This window comes from Hemibagrus wyckioides, linkage group LG25, assembly GCF_019097595.1.
Source record: "Hemibagrus wyckioides isolate EC202008001 linkage group LG25, SWU_Hwy_1.0, whole genome shotgun sequence".
Taxonomy (NCBI): domain Eukaryota; kingdom Metazoa; phylum Chordata; class Actinopteri; order Siluriformes; family Bagridae; genus Hemibagrus; species Hemibagrus wyckioides.
Genome location: NC_080734.1, coordinates 19,016,040 through 19,035,974, shown reverse-complemented (window position 1 = coordinate 19,035,974; position 19,935 = coordinate 19,016,040). Strand labels below are relative to the sequence as shown.

General features: G+C 40.2%; 1 protein-coding gene across 5 annotated transcripts in view; it reads right to left on the bottom strand.

Moving 5' to 3' along the window:
* palld (palladin, cytoskeletal associated protein) overlaps nt 1-19,935 on the bottom strand; it is a 105,470-nt gene that overhangs the window by 28,503 nt on the left and 57,032 nt on the right. For 3 of the 5 annotated variants that reach the window (XM_058378911.1, XM_058378914.1, XM_058378915.1), the window contains 5 exons: nt 19,298-19,439; nt 18,826-18,849; nt 18,066-18,185; nt 15,203-15,569; nt 12,056-12,091 (listed from right to left, as the gene is read on the bottom strand). In XM_058378911.1, coding sequence (XP_058234894.1) covers nt 12,056-12,091; nt 15,203-15,569; nt 18,066-18,185; nt 18,826-18,849; nt 19,298-19,439 — 689 coding nt within the window. Of the gene's footprint in view, nt 1-2,757; nt 2,999-12,055; nt 12,092-15,202; nt 15,570-18,065; nt 18,186-18,825; nt 18,850-19,297; nt 19,440-19,935 lie in introns of those variants that run through there. The other 2 variants (XM_058378912.1, XM_058378916.1) reach the window with 2 other exon arrangements.

The window sequence follows — 19,935 nt, the reverse complement described above, 5'->3', positions numbered from 1 at the left end:
CTAGGACGCTTTTGAGCCAAAACACATCAGGTTCTCACACTCGCTGTGTGTGTGTGTGTGTGTGTGTGTGTGTCACAGTGTGTGACAAAGTTCATGAACAAAGCCACACACCTGCACTGGAGCTCTTCTCGCCCTCGCTGATCACTAATCACACACCTCTGTCAGAGACCGCTTCATGACATCACCTGATGCTCCTGAGCTCAGCAGACTGAGCCGTGACTAAGCCTCTGTCTCAATCTTTTCTTCTGTCCACCGCTTCCCAGCTCTGAATCAGATGCTTCTAAGGAATTGCAGTGGAGCAACTGGAACCTGTACATGCCTCATACCTCACCGTGTATCCTCTTTATAGAGCATACATCATCAGTCTGTGAGCCAATCAACACCTCAGTTACAGAAACGTGCTAAAGTTCCATTTCACCAAGGAAATGAGCAACAATGGGGTTTAGACAGACAGACAGATCAAGACAGACAGACAGACAGCATTTTAACAGGAATTCCATGATGACATCAGGGACATCCAGAGGAATTTGTAGTAACATAAATGAGGAACATTCCCAGTTCTCTGACTCATGATATAACTTTACAAGAAGAATAGTACAGGTTTACAGGAAGTCAGGATTCACGAGACGCTCAGAAATGCTCCGTTTATATTCGAGGTGCACCGAACACACTGAACTGACCAAACACATTAAAAGGTTTTGATCAGACTGAAAACGCTTGACTGGAGATCCTTTGTAGCTCCTGGACTGCTTCCTGTAAAACCAGTCTCACTGCCCCCACCCCACCTCCACCCCCCCTCCATCATCATCATCCCCCTACATTCTCTGACGGCAATAAAAATGAAGGTCTTGAATGTTTTGGCAAGCCTCTTGAGTCACTTTTGGCTTTTCTCATCACACACACACACACACACACACACACACACACACACACACACACACACACACACACACACACACACACACGTCTGCACGGTCTCACCACCAAGAGAAACAGGATTTCTTGCATGTCTAAGCGTAATAACAGTCCTGTCAGTCAGAAGCAGTCTGGCACACTCATCCCAATAAAAAAAACCCTGATCTGTCATTTTCCTGCTCCATCACCGAAATCCTCGAACCGTCTGAATGCCACGCAAGAACCTGACCCGACCCGACACCTCTGACAGATCTGTTATTCACCTCCTGCTCTTCACAAAGCTAAACACTCACTTCCCCACTACTAAAGGCATTAGCTGAGCTTGTTCCTGCCTGACCCAAATCTGATCTCCGGCTCAGGCTCCCACCCAAAACCCCATGTGCTGGCTCCCTGTCCGTGCCAGAGCTGGCATTCTGCTTAGAGAGAGAGAGAGAGAGAGAGAGAGAGAAGCTCCATAAACTTTCCACAATCTCTCTTCTCTCTTTGCCTTCTCATCCTTTTCTCCCTCTCCTCCTTCCCCTCATATGAGTGTCCACAATCACTGCTGTTGAATGTTCCAGCACCCCGCCCTTCAACCCCGTGCACTCTCTTTTCTTTCTGCATTCTCTCTCTCCCTCATAGAATCATACGACTTTTCTCGTTCTCCTTGTCCTACTAACCATCCCCCTCAACTCTCTCTCTCTCATTGTAATTGCTTACACACCACATAAAATAGATCCAGACTGTTTTCTTTTCACCCTCCTTTTAGAGGCAGCAAGGAGCACGACTCACTCAGACTCCTCTCCCTCTCCCTCTCCCTCTCTCTCTCTCTCTCCCTCCCTCTCCCTCCTGGTAATCCCATTTGATGGCGATGTCTCCTCGGCCGTTAAAGAGAGGAATGTCTTCGGCTCACATTCCTCAGGGTACGAGCACACGCACTCTCAATGGAGACAGAGAGAAAGGACAGAAACGGATCTGAATAGGTTTAAACTCATCCAGAGAGAGAGAGAGAGAGAGAGAGAGAGAGAGAGAGAGAGAGAGAGAGAGAGAGTGAGAGAACGTTACGAGAGCCAAACCCTCGCTCTGCACCCCACTGGCATGAAAGCAGTTAATACAATAGCCTTTTATAAACTAGCCAACTCATCATCATTACTGTACCGACTATACACTGTGCACTACAGGATAGAGCTGAAATAAATCTGATACTCTGAATAGACCTTAGTACTGTTCAGGGCTGAGGGGGGAAAGGGTAATATAATTTGAGTGAGCGAGCATCATATTAATCTCTCTCTCTCTCTCTCTCTCTCTCTGTCTATTTCTCTCTATAACTTTATGAGGGTTTTAGGAAACTGCACACTCTCTTTCTCTCTCTCTGTATATAACTTTATAAGGGTTTAGGAAACTGTTCTCTCTCTCTCTCTCTCTCTCTCTCTCTCTCTCTCTCTCTCTCTCTCTCTCTAGCACTATTCCTTAGACATGCTTCTAGACTTTCTCCTGTCCTGATAGCAGACATTTCCCCCCCATAGCAGGGATATACATTACTGCAGGTGTGCAAGGTGAAGCTACCTGCCCTGTGCACGACTCGTAGGTGTATCTATCTGGTTTATTGTCCAGCTTCTCCTCACAGGTCATCTCACATCACGTGCCTCTTTTTCTTTCTGACCCATTATCATGCCCTGCGGTATGACTGACCCTCTCTGACCACTTCACTCCAAAAAACAATAAATAAATAAATAAATAAATAAATAAATACCTAACAAAGTCATTCAAACCACTGGAGGACGAAATGAGATTTACTAAACTGACACTGGATATACTTTTTCTTTTCTCAGACAAGCTGCAAAGAAAGGTAAAAGTTTGTACCTTCACTTTTCCCCGGCGCGTGCGCTTCTCTCCTAGAGCTCCTCAGCAGTAAAAGCGGAGTTATGTGTGTGTGCGCGTGAGTGAGTGTGTATATGTATATGTGTATGTATATATGTGTGTGTGTGTGTGTGTGAGAGAGAGAGAGCAAGAGAGAGAGAGAGCAAGAGAGAGAGAGAGAGTGTGTGTGTCAGCCAGAGACGCTACAGGTTAGTGGTGCTTTATATGTGCGCGCGCCGGGGTGACGCTGAAGTCGGTCTCGCGCTCCCTCTGGCCGCTGTGCGCGTGACTGACTCATACCGGTGCTGCCTGCTGCACTCTCATTCAGAGGCGTGCCAGTGTAAAAGTCCCTGTTTCATAATAAAAGCTCACCTGTGCACGAAGCACATCTCTCTCTCTCTCTCTCTCTCTCTCACTCACACACACACACACTCACACACACAGTACTGTGCAGAAGTCTCTAACCCTACACACATGCAAAAATGCTGTAAAACCAAAATATGCCTTCAGAAATCATGCAATTAATCATGCATACAAAACAATACAAAGAGCAATAACAAACCAACTTTTATTTTTTTCAGTTCTACTGGACATGCTACTGGAAACCCATCCAGGTGTCACTTTATTCCAGCTTTTTCAGTCAATATGGAGTTCATCTAAATCCTGGATATCAAAAATACAGTATATTCATTTAATGTCAAGATAAATCACTATTTTCAGTTTCAAAGTTATGATGAAAGAGCTTTAGTCACAGTGAATTTATTTAATGTTAGCATTTTTTTATATTTCACGCACGGTCCTACTAGAGCAAGTGCACTTTTGAAAACTGGGGTGAAAAAAGGCTTTAAATCTGAACGCATAGTGTCTATACAGTCCCTTAAGAGTCAGTGTGAACAACCTACAGTATATATCTGTCATTCTATATCCTATACGCGCCTGCCCTTCACATGACCTTTAGATTCCGGTAATTTGTGTGTGTGTCACCCCTTAATGACTGGAGGAAAGAGGCCCGGCGGGTGAACATTCACTGCTGTGTCATGGCAGTCAGACTGTGCCGGTCAGAGAGAGTGTGTATATCTGTTCACATCAAACACAACAGTGATGGTTATAAAAGCTGTGTGTAGAGAAGCAGGACTCAGGGATACCTGGTCTTTCATTACAATAATGATTTAATCATATGTTAATCTTCTATTATGTTTACTGCTATTCTCAACTCTGAGGTGTCTGTGTCGGCAAAAAATGTCTGTCTTATTAATTACACCATAGATATGAGACTTGTTTTGAAGAAACACACACACGCTTGACCTCATGACACACACATTACTGAAACGCTGACCCTGCCAAGTGCCTTCACTAAGTCACCGATTGACTTCAACCGGAAACAATGTGATTCCCTGAGCTGTGTGTGTATGAGTCCATGTTTGTGTGTGTGTGTGTGTGTGTGTAACCTCAGTCCTGCATACCATGTTGCTCTCAGTGGACTGGAGGCTTTTAGATTCTCAAACAGAGGATCAGGACAGTCTTTGTGTTTCCATCCTGTCAGGATCCAAGTGTCCTGCTGTGTCCTGCCTCGTTTTTAAACATCACATATCTCTCTGAACTCTCAATCTCTGTCTCTTTCTTTCCTTTCTTTTTCTCACTCTCTCAGCTTTTTCTCGAACTTCAGTTCAGAGCAACTCCACACCAGAATGATCCTGATCAGTCGCTACACAGTTTCATACTGAGGATGTGTCTTCTGGAGAGCTGTTCTGTTTCCTGAAGGTCACACTGCCCACTCTTTTGAACATTAAAGCTCCTGATTGTTCTCCTTCAACCTCTCTCTCTTTCTCTTTCTCTCTCTCTCTCTCTCTCTCTCTCTCTCTCTCTCTCTGTCTCTCTCCTCCTCAGGCATTCCTTCTATTCTATACGCTCAGCCAGCCCTTAAAATCCAAAGCCTCTAGCAAATTTGGAACTTATCTCATCAATGTGTCAATTAGGACTCTCAGAGTTCCTCACCCAGAGTAGAATACAACAAAATATACACTGACCATCACACCCATATGTACTTCTTCCTCAAACTGATACCACAACGTTTCAAGCACACAATGTCTCTATGCGCTGAAACATTATAATTTCCCTTCCCTGGAACTAACACTCTGTTCCAGCATGACCATGCCCCTGTACACAAAGCACAGAGCTCCATGAAGACATGGTGTAGAGGTTAATGTTGTAGTGGAAGAACTGGAGTGTCCTGCACTGAGCCCTGACTCTGACTCGACCCCACTGGGATGAACTGGAACACCGACTGAACCCCAGACCTCCTCACTCTTACAACATCAGTGTCTGATCTCACTAATGCTCTTGTAGCTGAATGATCACTAATCCCCACAGACACACTCCAACATCTAGTGGAAAAACCTTCACAGAAGAGACGTAAGATGAATGTGATGCTCAGGTGTCCTCTAACTTTTCACCAGTAACTTTGGTCAATTGTTGCAAGTAATGCCATCATGATTCTAATAGGTCAATAACAACCTGAGATATGTAGAAATGATTCATGAAAGACTTATAGGTTCAGCCAGGTTTGTTCAGAACCCTGCCCATGACACAACCTATGTACACAGCGCTATCTAGAAGCAGGCTACAGTACATGATACAGAGTTAACACTACACGCTACCTCTATTCCCATATTATATGTACATTAGTCTATTATGGAGTTAAATTAAAATACATTACATTAGAGTGCACTGAACACAGCGAGATATGACTGAACACTAACAACTGAGAACCCTACAGTAAAATGTCATTTCCAGTGTAAACAGTGTAGATTACTTCATGAGAAACTCTATTGGAATAATGTACTGACCCGTGACTGTTCACGGAAAAATGACGTTCCCTCATCAATAAATTTAATACAACCCGTTGTAGTTATGTTTCCTATCCTGTTTAAGTTAAGTTTCCTATCCTGTTTCGACAGGATACACTGCACACTGATCTGCCCTTAAGGCTAACTGTCAGTCACTGAGGCTTTTTTTTGTAATCTACTCCCAGGTGATTTGGTGTGCGTACAATTCAGAACCTACTGCATTTGATTCAGTACCTACTGCATTCATCCCAGTACCTACAGTATTCGACTCAGTACCTACTGCATTTGATTCAGTACCTACTGCATTGGACTCAATAACTACTGCATTTGATTCAATACCTACTGCATTTGACTCAGTACCTATTGCATTTGACTCAGTACCTACTGCATTTGATTCAGTACATACTGCATTCGACTCAGTACCTACAGCATTGGACTTAGTATCTATGGCATTTGACTCAGTATCTAGGGCATTCAACTCAGTACCTACTGCATTCGACCCAGTATCTACAGCATTTGACTCAGTATCTACTGCATTTGACTCAGTATCTACAACATTTGACTCAGTACCTACAGCATTCGACTCAGTATCTACAGCATTTGACCCAGTATCTACTGCATTTGACCCAGTATCTACAGCATTCGACTCAGTACCAACAGCATTCGACTCAGTATCTACAACATTTGACCCAGTATCTACTGCATTCGACTCAGTACCTACAGCATTCGACTCAGTACCTACAGCATTCGACTCAGTACCAACAGCATTCGACTCAGTACCTACAGCATTTGACTCAGTATCTACAGCATTCGACTCAGTACCTACAGCATTCGACTCAGTACCTACAGCATTCGACTCAGTACCAACAGCATTCGACTCAGTACCTACAGCATTCGACTCAGTACCTACAGCATTCGACTCAGTACCTACAGCATTCGACTCAGTACCTACAGCATTCGACTCAGTATCTACAACATTTGACCCAGTATCTACTGCATTCGACTCAGTACCTACAGCATTTGACCCAGTACCTACAGCATTCGACTCAGTATCTACAGCATTTGACCCAGTACCTACAGCATTCGACTCAGTACCTACAGCATTCGACTCAGTACCTACAGCATTCGACTCAGTACCAACAGCATTCGACTCAGTACCTACTGCATTTGACTCAGTATCAACAGCATTTGATTCAGTACCTGCAGCATTCGACTCAGTACTTACAGCATTTGACTCAGTACCTACAGCATTCGACTCAGTATCTACAGCATTTGACTCAGTACCTACAGCATTCGACTCAGTATCTACAGCATTTGACTCAGTACCTACAGCATTCGACTCAGTATCAACAGCATTTGACCCAGTACCTACAGCATTCGACTCAGTATCAACAGCATTTGACTCAATACCTACAGCATTCGATTCAATACCTACAGCATTCGATTCAATACCTACAGCATTCGACTCAGTATCACTTCCTTCTGCATCCCATGCTGCAAGGGCTCCGTTACACTTGACATGTGTTTGTGATGTTGGATTGGATTTTGTCTTTGAACTGTACAATACATTCTTTTGTTAATTCATGTGTCCAGTCATTCATTCAATGTGTGTCCAAGTACAGTGGAAAATCTCTTGCTAGACATGATTTAACTAAAATAAGCAATAACTGCTAAAACATAACTGCTCGCATATTAAAAAATAAATAAAAGCTAGTGGAATCATTTTTACATGTGGTTTCAAAGAGCATGAAGTCACATTTTACTGAAGTACAAGTTGGCACAGTCACTAAATGTCACCACATCCATGCAATAAAGTCTATAGGACTAATAGACTTGTAGAATTATTTTATTGTGTACATGCCTCGGTAGAACACTCTTACGCACATCTCCTGTTAGCTCTTGTCCACATTTTCCTCTGTAACACACATTTTTTCCCTCAACCGATTCCTAGCCTTCAACCACACGCAACGCCTCTACAAGAAAGTGATTGTTAATACACCATTAAGCGCTTTACAAGCTACACCTCATAAAGTGAACCCTGCTGCTGAGGTGAACAGTGCTGAGTCACATATGAGGTATGTGTCTAGGCCTGGCCAAACGGCTAGCTTTACATCAGCCATAAGCAATAGAGCTTTCCTGCTCTTAATGGTAACACTGACTTAATGGTAAATGCTTGCATGTTTTCTGTTACGCTGACCAGAAATGATGCTTCATTCTTTTCTCCAAAAGCAACCCCATCAAGTTCAGTTTGTAAAGCAGTTATGTGAAACTCTGAGCTGATTCCATTCAAGCAATTTGAGGACTTGAGGAACATGGTTAGTGGCGTCTCCTCACTGTGTTTGTGTGTGTGTGGAGTTTGCATGTTCTCCTCGTTCTTTGAGGTTTCCTCCAGGTTCTCCGGTTTCCTCCACCAGTCCAAAGACATGATGATTAGCATCTCCAAATTGTCTGATGTGTGTGTGATTGTGCCCTGTGATGGGTTGGTACCCCATCCAGGGTGTCCCCCTGACCTTGTACCTTGACCCCACTGGTATAGACTCCAGGTTCTCTGTGATCCTGTGTAGGATAAGCACCTTAGAAATAGAAGGATGGCTCGGTGGATACTTTTAGCATGAAACATTCAGAGGATCAGATTAAATTAGATCTGCCACACCACAGATTTGATCAGCTGACGTATATTCATGCTGTTAATGTGTGTGATGGTTACTTACACAACACACAGCGTAAAAAGGTTGGAATCCTGGCGATGCTACAACTTTTTCCTGTCAATCACAGTGAAACTAGCCAATCAGATGAGTCTGTGAGGCCAGAAGAGGGTAGATAGCCCTTTCCTCTGAGTGTGTTATGCTGCCCTGTGATGTAGTATGTGCTTGGATGGGTTCAGGTCTCATGTTCAACATTCGTGAGAATTCGAGAGAATAGAGCTGGAGAGAGCAGGAACTGGCAGGTGACAGAACTGAGAAGAAAAATGGGTCATCATTGCATTCCAAGCTAAGCAGTCTGAGCTACAATGATATAATTATAATCTTTACTCTACCATCAAAATAAGCTTTGTAAAATGTCAAGCTTGGAAACAAAGCCTTTAATCATAAACTCTGTCACTTGGCAACAAAGTCGTCCAGCTTCAGCTCAGCCGACTGGTGTATAACCGCCTTAAAACTGACCACATCTCTGCCACGTGTCTGACCAAACAGAGACACTGTACTGAGATGCTGAACCTTCTTTTAATAGAAATGTAACCAATATGCGACCTCGCTAGAACACCGAAGCACAGTGACCGCATTGCAAGCCGTAGTTTTTATTAGTTTAAATCTAAATAAACCCTTGTATGACCACAAAAGCCAGCAAACTTCGCCACACTCATAGTCAGTAACGTCTGAATTTGCAGCACGAAAAGAAAGCTGGAGAAACCAGACAGAATAACTATATGTGTATCTTCATGAAAAAGTGTGGGACATCAAGAAAGAAATGAGAGATGTTAGAGAGGAGAAGGAAAAAAGAGAGTCTGAGAGAGCATGAGAACCACAGTTTGTTGCAGTTGTCTTCGGTCACTGTAGCAACGGCCCCACAGTGGTGGGAAGGATTTTGTGAAGACTGCGCTCTTTTAATCTGAGCGGAATGAGAGCAATGCAGCCAGCAAGTCCTGCTGCTACGGCCAAGTATGTCCACATGAGACGACTAGATCTTCAAGGAGAATTAAAGACTTGACCGGATCTGTGGACGTGTTGCTCTGAAACGTCCAGTTTTAATGACATAATAAAAATATCTCTCCTCTACCCCTCCATAGATAAACCAAGCATGAACCAATTCGATGTTAAACACTGCAGTATTTCAGGTGTGTGTGGTCCGGATCCTCCTCTTTGCCTGGTCTTGATTTTATCTCTAGCCCCAGGCATGGAGCACAATGACCCCTGACCTTAGGCACTACCTGCGTGTTTGTAGTCTGTCTTCGCCTTGACAGGATGTAGCATGTTTTTTATTGCTCAGCACTGTACACTCCGGACTCGGGAGTCCATTTCTTATCCCAGATCTATTTTAGTGAAATGTTTCAAGTGTAATGCAACGTAGAACTGGACCGGACACCGCGTATGCATTTAGATCATACATTTCCTGTCATCTCTGCTGCCTTAAAGAACACTCACAAGCTGTCCTCTGTCTACAAATCCACCTCCACCCCTCTATTAAAGCTTAATATACTCAAATAATGGATGCCTTTTGGGGAAATGTGCAAGGCTGAGCAGCTTTGTTCGTGTCCTAGGCGGAGTTTACTTTATTAACTCCAAACTACACAGGTACCTTTGTGATTATTGCAGGTCCACATACATTTCTGAGCTTAGAAAAACCACTGACACACATGAATTAGATAATATATAGTAATTACTCTTCTTTTTTCCCTAATAAATTTCTGTCATCACTAACAATCAGCACAGAAAAACGAATTAAAGGAGGCTGGGGCTAAATTCGTTGAAATGCGACAGATCTGTAATTTATGTTCTTGTCTTCTTGTCTTTGTGGGATTCTGCCTGATGAAATTCCATTTGTAGTGTTAACAGAGTGGCTAAGTGTACGAGACTTTGGAAATCAGTGCTTCTGTTACACACACACACACACACACACGATTACGTTACAATCAGATTCCAATTCAAAGGGGTCCTGTGAAATGTCTCACCGAGTCAGCGAAGACATTTATCAAAGCTGAGAAAGGAGATATCAGACACCGGCCACAGCTTACACTTCATTCATCACACACATGCACACTCACGCACACCATTTAACAAATGAAAGAGCATATATAGCCTCAAGTCACACATCTGCAAATGGACAGCCCCTAACACCTGCCCACCAACCTTTCTGTCTATCCACACACACACACACACACACAGACCTTTACAAGCTCCAGGTGTTATCAGTGCAGTACCGTATAGGTTTCACACTCAGTGGGGCATGTTCCAGTAAAACCCCGCAATGTTTTCAATTCATTCAGCTCATAAATCACACACACACACACACACACACACACACACCAGAGTAATAAACGTTTCATAACGATAAACTCAACCTCATAACTCAAATATTGTGAGGTATTTATGCAGCTTATCAGTTTAACATTTCCTCACAGTCCCATTTTTCCTGTCTTTCACCATTTTTCTAAGCATTAAACAAAAAAAAACAAAAAAATCTAGGCCTGCTGAACACTTTCATTTATCCTCCTGCTGTATCTCTGTGTCCCTCCTGTCCTCTCCTCCTGCCTCTTTCCTGTGCTGAAGGATGTTGGGTGGTAGTTATTACCTATTGGCTTCTTGACAAATTACAGAAATGTTTCCTGCATCTGACAGAGCAACAGAGACAGGAATCAAACAGGGAACACAATCGACTATAGAACAACTAAAAACCCAGTGGAAAGATCTGATCTGAATCTTTGTTACAGCATTAATGCTTCATTCTAATAGGGTAAGCTGACTACATAAAAATGAAGAACACAATAAGCACAATAAGCTTTTATATATTACTCAAAAAATGCTAATATTATTAGTATGACACAGATGTTCTGTCACAACCAGATCATGTCCGTTCGAGACATAAAACAGGGGTGAGATCAGGCCAGAGGATGTTGGCAACCTAACAACGTATTGTGTATTACAGCCAACTGGTCAGCACACAGACCAGCTGAATCGAGTGCAGAGCATCAACACGACAACAAACACCTCGGCCTTGTCCATCGCCCGAAAGGGAGATGCTCCGGAGGGAGGGTTTATCAAGAGCACGGCAAGCGAACGACAGACTCATACTTTCCGTTCATCTTCTAGCTGCACTAGACAATTAAGGTAACGATTTAAAAGTCAGTGAATGAAACCTGGTCCTTCAGGAAACCTTGCAACTGCACATAAACATTAAACATCATTTAGACTGAGACAAAGCTCATGCTGCAGGGAGAAATAAGCCGTAACATGGAAACTCTGAGTCTTAAAAGCCAGGGGTCAAAGTACCAGTGAGAAGGTTGCCATGGTGATGGAGATGTGAACGGGGCCGATAAGCCACCACCACATGGACATGGCATGCAGCAAAGGCCCCTTGGTAATTATGTGGTTACAGGATTTCTGTTTTTATAGCCAGATTACAGGGCAGAGACGGGGGTAGGCTAGGTAGGGTGCTTGCAAAAGGTGTTAGGCTCCTGGTGGGACATCCTGTTGTGTCTGGCAGCCAGACGCTAATGTTATTGTGGAAAATCTGTCGAGGAAGCAGCTTTTTACAGCAATCTTGCCATTCAAGCAAGGACACAAGTTTGCCAACCAGTGAGCCATTCAAGCTGGCTCTGTGCCCTCATGAGAAACAATGAGTCTTTTACATTCACACATGCCCATCATGTGTATGTGTATACATACATACACACACACATCCATACATACACACACACACTCCGCATCCAGGGCGATCCGAATTCCTATTCATACTACCTTTCTTTTGAGTCGTCGCCGGCTACATCATTCAATCTGGAAGCACAGAATTGAGTGACAGATTAAGAGGAAGTGAAGTGACAGAAGCAGGTAGGGATGTTCAGCGTTCCCTGTGTGCAAGAAACGGATGTTCATACTCGGATCTCCAGGCCAATCAGAAGCCATGCTATAGTTCATCAGCAAATCCAGAGCTTTCGAAGGATTCGAGTCTCATGCTGCCAGAGTGCACTAGCTGTGTGAATGTAGTGTGAGGTAAATATCCAGCTAACAAGCATTCTAAGACATTTTGGCTTATTTTGGGTGTTTTCCAAAATGCTAATTTATGCGGTATACTTTCAGGACATATATTCTTGTAAGCGTAAGCCTACACATCATTAGAACCTAATAAATCCGTGACTAAATGTGTTTATAAGCCACTCAATGTTGGCAGCCTGCTCCGAAAGGGGTGGAGCCAACAGAAGCCACTGTGTTTATGTATGAGCTCATTGTGTCCTCCTTACACAATTTCAGGTACTAGATACTTTATGTACATATAGTGTATAGTGTAAACACATCGAGTGCTCAGTGTGTTTGAGAGACCATTGTTTGAACATGACTGCACACATATACACACAAATACATTCCTTCAGATTTCCTCCTGGCTCTGAAATGATATCCACATATCCGGATATGAAAGAGAAAGGTATAGTATAGAACACACACACACACACACACACACACACATAAACCCCATTCAAGTTGCTTGTTCATATGCCCCCACCCCACACACACACGCACGCACGCTCAACGGTCATGATACTCAACACAGTCCAGCAAAAAAGCTGTATCAGTTTCAGCTTTGCAGCAACTCTGTGGTTCATTGTCTGCTCTAAACTCTCTCTTTGAAACCTGTGCTTTTGTACACACTTATACAATGGAGAAGAGAAATCTAGTGGCTTGACTTCTCCATTGTGTGATTTAAATACGCTGAAAAACGGGAGGAGGAGGAATGTGGGAAGTTTAGTGAAAGTCACAGTCAGGAGCTGGAGAAGAACAGCGGCAGTAAGGCTGCCACTCAATCCTATAAAACATTAGGAAGAGACTTTTTATACTCGAAATTCTGCGACCAAAATAAAACAGCAAACAATATACCAGCCTTCAGAGTGCACCGGCAAATAGCTTGCCGTAAGAACACATTTCTATCAATTCAGACAAGAAAATTCATACTCAGTGAAATGTGAAAAGGCTTTCCCCTTGACCTGACACCAGGTCAGAGGTCCACACATCGGTCATCATAGCTCTGTTACTGTACTCTACCTGCTGTAGCTTGTATACTGCTTCTCTCTGCTGAGGTTTACATTTTATTTCGTTCACACCGGATTCATTTATAAAAGATTTTTTCAGTTTCTCTCAGAAGAGTCTCATGTTTCGTTACCACTGATACCAAGTACCGTGTCCTGAGGATTAAGACTCTAACCTCTTTCTTTTAGCCATTTGTGCAACAATGATTTAAAAAAACATCCAGATGCTTTTGGACTATTTTAAAATATGCATTTAAAAAAAAAAAAAAGTAAATAAAATGTATATTTAAAAATAAGGATTTGTTTTTACATTTTAATTTTTTAATTTCAATCTAAAGAAAAACAAAATCTTCCAATGTGTTTATCTACAAAATGGTTAAAATTAAGGTAAATAAATTGTAAATATTAAAGACTAAAACAATAGAAAATATAATTTTGTGACCAAAATCCTTAACATGTACACAGTTTACTAAACAAATTAATAATAATAATAATAATAATAATAATAATAATAATAATAATTATAATAATAATAATATTAATATTATTATTATTATTATTTTCAATAAAATTTCTTTTTAAAAAGTTATAAATGAATGAAATAAATAAATTTCCCTTTACTTAATTTGAGATTTTTTTTGTAAAAGATGGAAATAAGAATTAATAATTGATGTTAAATTATAATAATGGTCTTTTGGTGGTGATTTAAAATGTTATATTTTCCTTAAAAAGCTTTTTTTAAAAACAAAAACAGTCCATAAATGTTGACGGTATGCAGGAAATGATTAAATTAAATTAATCATGATTATTAAATATATAAAAATTGTTGTATTTTTTTTGTTTGTTTTAATGATGCACAGATTCTATGCTTTTGAGATTTTTTCTTTTTCTTTTTTTTAAACTAATCATTGCATGTCCTATGAATTTGGACTAATAAAATGTATATAAAAAATTTATGACTTTTTTTAATTAAATTTTTTTTTATTTCAATCTAAAGAAAAATTTTTTTCCAATGTGTTCATCTACAAAATGGTTAAAATTCAGGTAAAAAATTGTAAATGTTAAAGACTAAAACAATAGAAATTATAATTTTGGCACCAAAATCCTTAACATTTACAAAACGTACACAGCTTACAATTAATTAATTAATTGATTAATTAATTTTCTATAAAAATTCTTTTTACAAAGTTAAGACATGTATTTTTACAATTTTCTTTTAATGAATTTGAGATTTATTGTAAAAGAGGGATATAAGAATTAATAATGTTGTAATAATGTTAAATTACAATAATGGTCTTTTTGGAGGTGATTTAAAATTTTATATTTTCCTTAAATATAATCATGATAATTAATCATGATTATTAAATATAAAAATCGTTGTATTTTATTGTCACTTGTTTCAATGATGCACAGATTCTATATACAAATAGATAAACTACAAATAAATTTTGAACGCCTACTTTTTAAACTACAGCGGCATGTTTAATGGACTGGGGGAAATGGAGTCATTAGAGTCTTACCAAATAATTTCAGTTCAATTTAGATTTAAACATTTCAAATCAATTAAGATCAAACTGGTTTGATGTAGAAATAAAAACAAAATAAAAGGTAAAGATGCCCTTTAGTCTGGCACTTTAACCCGAGTTTCCCCAAACCCTGAATTTGTTAAGTCATATTAAGCACATAAACATACATGTGCAACACACACTAATCCTTTGCACTGGTACTGTGACTTGTACTGGAAGGACAGACTGATCCCTGGTGTCTTTGATTGGTGCCACACACACGTTTGCAGTGCTTTTGTGTAAATCAGCCACTCAGTTTATATCATGCTGATGACATGCAAGGAGATGGATGTGGTACTCACAGTCTGGGCTTGGGCTTGATGGGAACCGGAGGTCCTTCTTTAGCTGGCGATGGTGACGGAGGCAGTGCAGCATCTTCTCCAGTAGGGGATGGAATCTCCTTCATACTCACTGCTGACTGGGGGCTTGGGGTACTGCTGCTGGAAAAAGCTCCGTTCGGTTGGTGCTCAACATCTGCAGCAGCCTGGACACTAGGCCAAATGTCTAGCTCATTTATCTGGAAGGCCTCAGCACTGGGTGGAGTTTTGGGCGGCAGCTCCAGGAGGCTTATTTCAGTAGGCGGGGGAGGGGGAGGGGGCGGGAAGGAGCGGTTGTCCTCGAAGACGCTGTCGTCTCTAGGTACGCCGTTTCTGGGCGAATCTTCAGACACTAAATTGAAGATGGACAAAAATACAGGTACAATTTCTTTGGTTTGTTTATAAAATTGTTTATATTATGGTAGTTGTATGGCACTCATGTGAAATTTAAGATCCTGCTTACACTATATACCAATATTATAGCCAAATATAATAGTATCATGGCTGAATATGTAATATACACCTCATAGCACAGATCTGGGTAACTGTAGTTACTCACATAGTTAATTACACTAACCAGCCACCTTTACTCCTGCTTAGTCATGTAGTTATCTAATCAGCCAATCACATGGCAGCAGCACAGTACATAACATTGTGCAGATACAAATTAGGAGCTTCAGTTTATGTTCACGTTAAACATCAGAATGAAGAAAAGGTCTGATCTCTGCGACTTGGAAGTCATGTGGAATGGTTGTTGGTGTCAGATGGACTGGTTTGAGAAGCTGCTGCTGGGACTTGTTCAAGCGGACCGGATAATCTATAGTAACTCAAATAATCACTCTTTACAGCTGTGGTGAGCAGAAAAGCATCTCAGCATGAACAACATGCAGTTGGATGTGATACACTAGCAGAAGACCACATCTGGTTCCTCTCCTGTCAGCTACAGTGGACACAGATTCACAAAACTGCAGTTTAAGATGAGGAAAAAGCCCAGGTGATGATGATGATGCTGCCACGTGATTGGCTGATTGGATAATTGCATGTATGAGCATTATGCACCAAAAGAAATGATCCTTAACAGTGAGTGTATATTATAGTGATAACATATAATGGGCTTTTAGTAATTTTATGGCATTTTAATAATTTATTTTTACTTAATGAAAAGTTATATAATTAAGTATGATCAGTTTGAGAATATATTGTTTTATATTTAATATTATATATTTTCAATTTTTTAAAAATTACTTGTATATTTAAAATTATATATTTTTATGTTTCATTCATTATTTTGTTATTAATAAATAAATAAATAAAATAATAGATAAATACATTTTATTTATAATATATATATATATATATATATATATATATATATATATATATATATATACATTTTTTATTTATTTATTTATTTATTTTTTATGGCACTGACTATTTGTTTAGTTGACTGTTTGTTTAGACTGCATCTAAGTCTTCACGAATCCATGTAACCCTTGTTTATTTGGGTCAGACCTCTTCTCTTATTGCATTATAAATAGCTATGCTGATCCAGACGCCGAAGTAAACACTTCTTCCTTGCCATGTGTGAGTTATGCTTGGATCAGCCACCCCTCTACAGGTACACACCTTCACTCAGCGCATTCGCAATACACACAGAACACTCACACAAACCCTACCTCGTCAAATACGTGTGAAAACTTGTGAAAAATGAATGGTGAAACATTTACTTCACCTTTTAGAAAATCCAACGCGTCACTCATTAAAAAGAGATCTTTGGGGGTTTTATTTAAATACAGTATTATCAGTCATACTGGTGAAATCATTCCCAAAAAGAAAATATTTTAAAATTATTCCTAACTTGATATTTATTTTTCAAATTCTAGTCGATAACGTAAGTCTGTAAAAGAGTCGGAAAAAAAAATCCAAACCATAAAAAATACATTAAAAAATGAGAAATGTTTATATCCTGACGTAACCACACGGAACAATATTCCCTCATTTCAAGCTGGATTTTTCCTGAGAGCATTCAAAACTAAACCTGTTTTGCTTCTTTCACAATGAAAACATTAAGCAATGCCTATTTCAGAGCTGTACATTCATCACTTACAGAGTAGAGCCGAGTCATAAGAGTCAAACCACATACACCTAAATATTTACAATCACACTCACTTTATTAGGTCTGACTAATATAGCAGTATAAATACCTCCTTCATGACAGACAGGACTTAATACATCGATGATTTAAGGGGGAAACAAGCGTCTTGTGAAAATACAGGCAAAGTTTGATGCATCACTTCTTCCTTACTGTGTATCATCAAAATATATGGACATGTGTACAGATGATGACGCTTTATTTTATTAGTTATTAATTAAATAATAAATATTAATATTAATAATATTAAATATTCATTATCAGTTTATCTTTATCAGAAACTTGGTGTCTATATTAATGGGTAAAATGACAATGAAAAAAAATGACATCTTAGCAAGATAAAATATTTTAAATATAGTCACTTTTTTAAAATTTATTTACAATAAACCAAATCTAAAAATTATTAAGTATATATATAGTTTATTATTTTTAAATGTGATTTTTTTTTTCTTGTTCGATTGGCAGATGATTTTGTAATGTAATTAAATGTAATTAATTTAATAAATTTAATTAAATAAATTTCCTGAATGAAGCAATATTACCTATTATAAAATATTAAATAGAATTAATACATACATAATATATGCAGTGTATATATATATATATAATATTCTAATAAGGAACAGTAGACACATGTGACTAGACTGAGGATATAATCACTTTATGCAGTGTGTGTGTGGTGCAGGTAAAACACACCTGGTATGATGGTGAGCTGAGCGCTGCAGCTGATGGAGCCGAACTGGTTTGTAGCAGAGCAGCAGAACATGCCTCCATCTTCAGGGAAAACTTCTGCGATCACCAGAGTGCAGATCTCCTCTGTTTGGTCACAGGTGCCACTCATTACACACGGATTACAGATTTATTATAAATGACCATGGATTTCAAACATGCTGCATTTCATGCTAGAGTCTGTATCTCATTTTATAAAACATAGAAAGAGGCCCCTGTGATAGACTTCAGGTTCCTCATGACTGTGTGTAGGATAAATGCTACAGAAAATGGATGGAGGGATGGAGAGCTTATGAATTCAACAGATGTTTTTCCAAATCCAGATGAAAGTTCACACAGACAGGTGTGGACAGGTGTGGCAACACAGACACAATTTTGTCAGAAATCCGTGTGATTCACCATTAAAGTCTTGTTTAGACATAATCAGTACACAAACTACACACAGACACACGGTGTGATGCACAGGGGATGTCTCACACCCTATACACCTGCCTTTGACCGCCCCCGGAAGCGTGTTTGTAATTGATTTTGCGTCTGATCTCTGACTCAAAACTTACTCCGGCGGCGATGACATCGTGTTGCGTCACGCACAGGACCCAGGACGTGTGTAATAGTGCAGACGGATTAAACTGTGACAGACGGGAGGCTGATAAATGCGTGTGTGTGTGTGTGTGTGTGTGCCATGTATTTGTGTTGTTTTGCATGTCAGGGCAAGAGAGACACTCACCAGGCTCTGCTGTAGATCTCGGCTCTGGAAAAAGAGACCACAGGGAGAAAGGAGAGACGTGGTTAGGATTCAGACGTGATAGGATTTGTACTGATTATATAGTTATGTTTTTATTTCATTGGCTTGCACTTTCTCCTCAGGTGTAATGATTAAGATCGGTGTATTAGCCAATAATGCGTCCAGCTTTCTCAGAATTGCTGGGTGTGTATCGCAAGAAGAAGTAAAAAAACCTCATTGTTTACTTTGGAATCGTTTCTCTGAGCTGGCACTTCCACAGAAAACTGTATATTAGTTACAACAAATAAACAACCTTCTCTTCACCACTTCCTGTCACAACGGTGTCATTTCGTCCCTGCAGCTGTTTTGGGACAGAACTTCCACACCATTATCCATGACTATCACACAGAATGCTGTCAGTGTGTTGTTGATGTTGATGATGATGATGATGATGATGATGATGATGTGCTCTCACTTTTTTGAAGGATGCGGAAATCTGGAGAGTCCTGGATCTCGTGGCCTTGTCGGAACCACTGGACCCGGAGCGGCGGGCTTCCTTTCACCCTGCACTCCAGAACCACCAGCTGCCCCTCACATGCCTGAGCGTCCTGCAACAACTACACAGAGAAAGAGAGGGGTAAAGAGGATGGAGTGAGAGAAACACACACACACACACAGGATAGAAATTTAGAGGAGGTTACTGTTAAATGTTCTGCTTTTTAAAGTAACTAATACCTTACAAATATTCTTAATGTCCACTATAAACCACACACACACACACACACACACACGGCATCTCTTTAGGATATACAGCAACATCATCATTTATCATTCAATATTGTCACAGTGATGGCACACACACACACACACACACACACACACAGTCGAGGAGCTTTGATTTCATTACAATAAGCTTTGATATTTTATAGTGTTGTTTCTCTTCCTTATTCGACATGTGGCAGATTTTGTGTTGACATTTTCATTACACAATGTAGAAGATCATCATGATTCATTTCATTCTGTGTAAGTTTCTTGTTTTGTGTTTGAAGGACACTAGTCTTCTCGTAATCGGAGATTCTGTGACTTTCATGTGCTACATGTGCCTTTAATGCA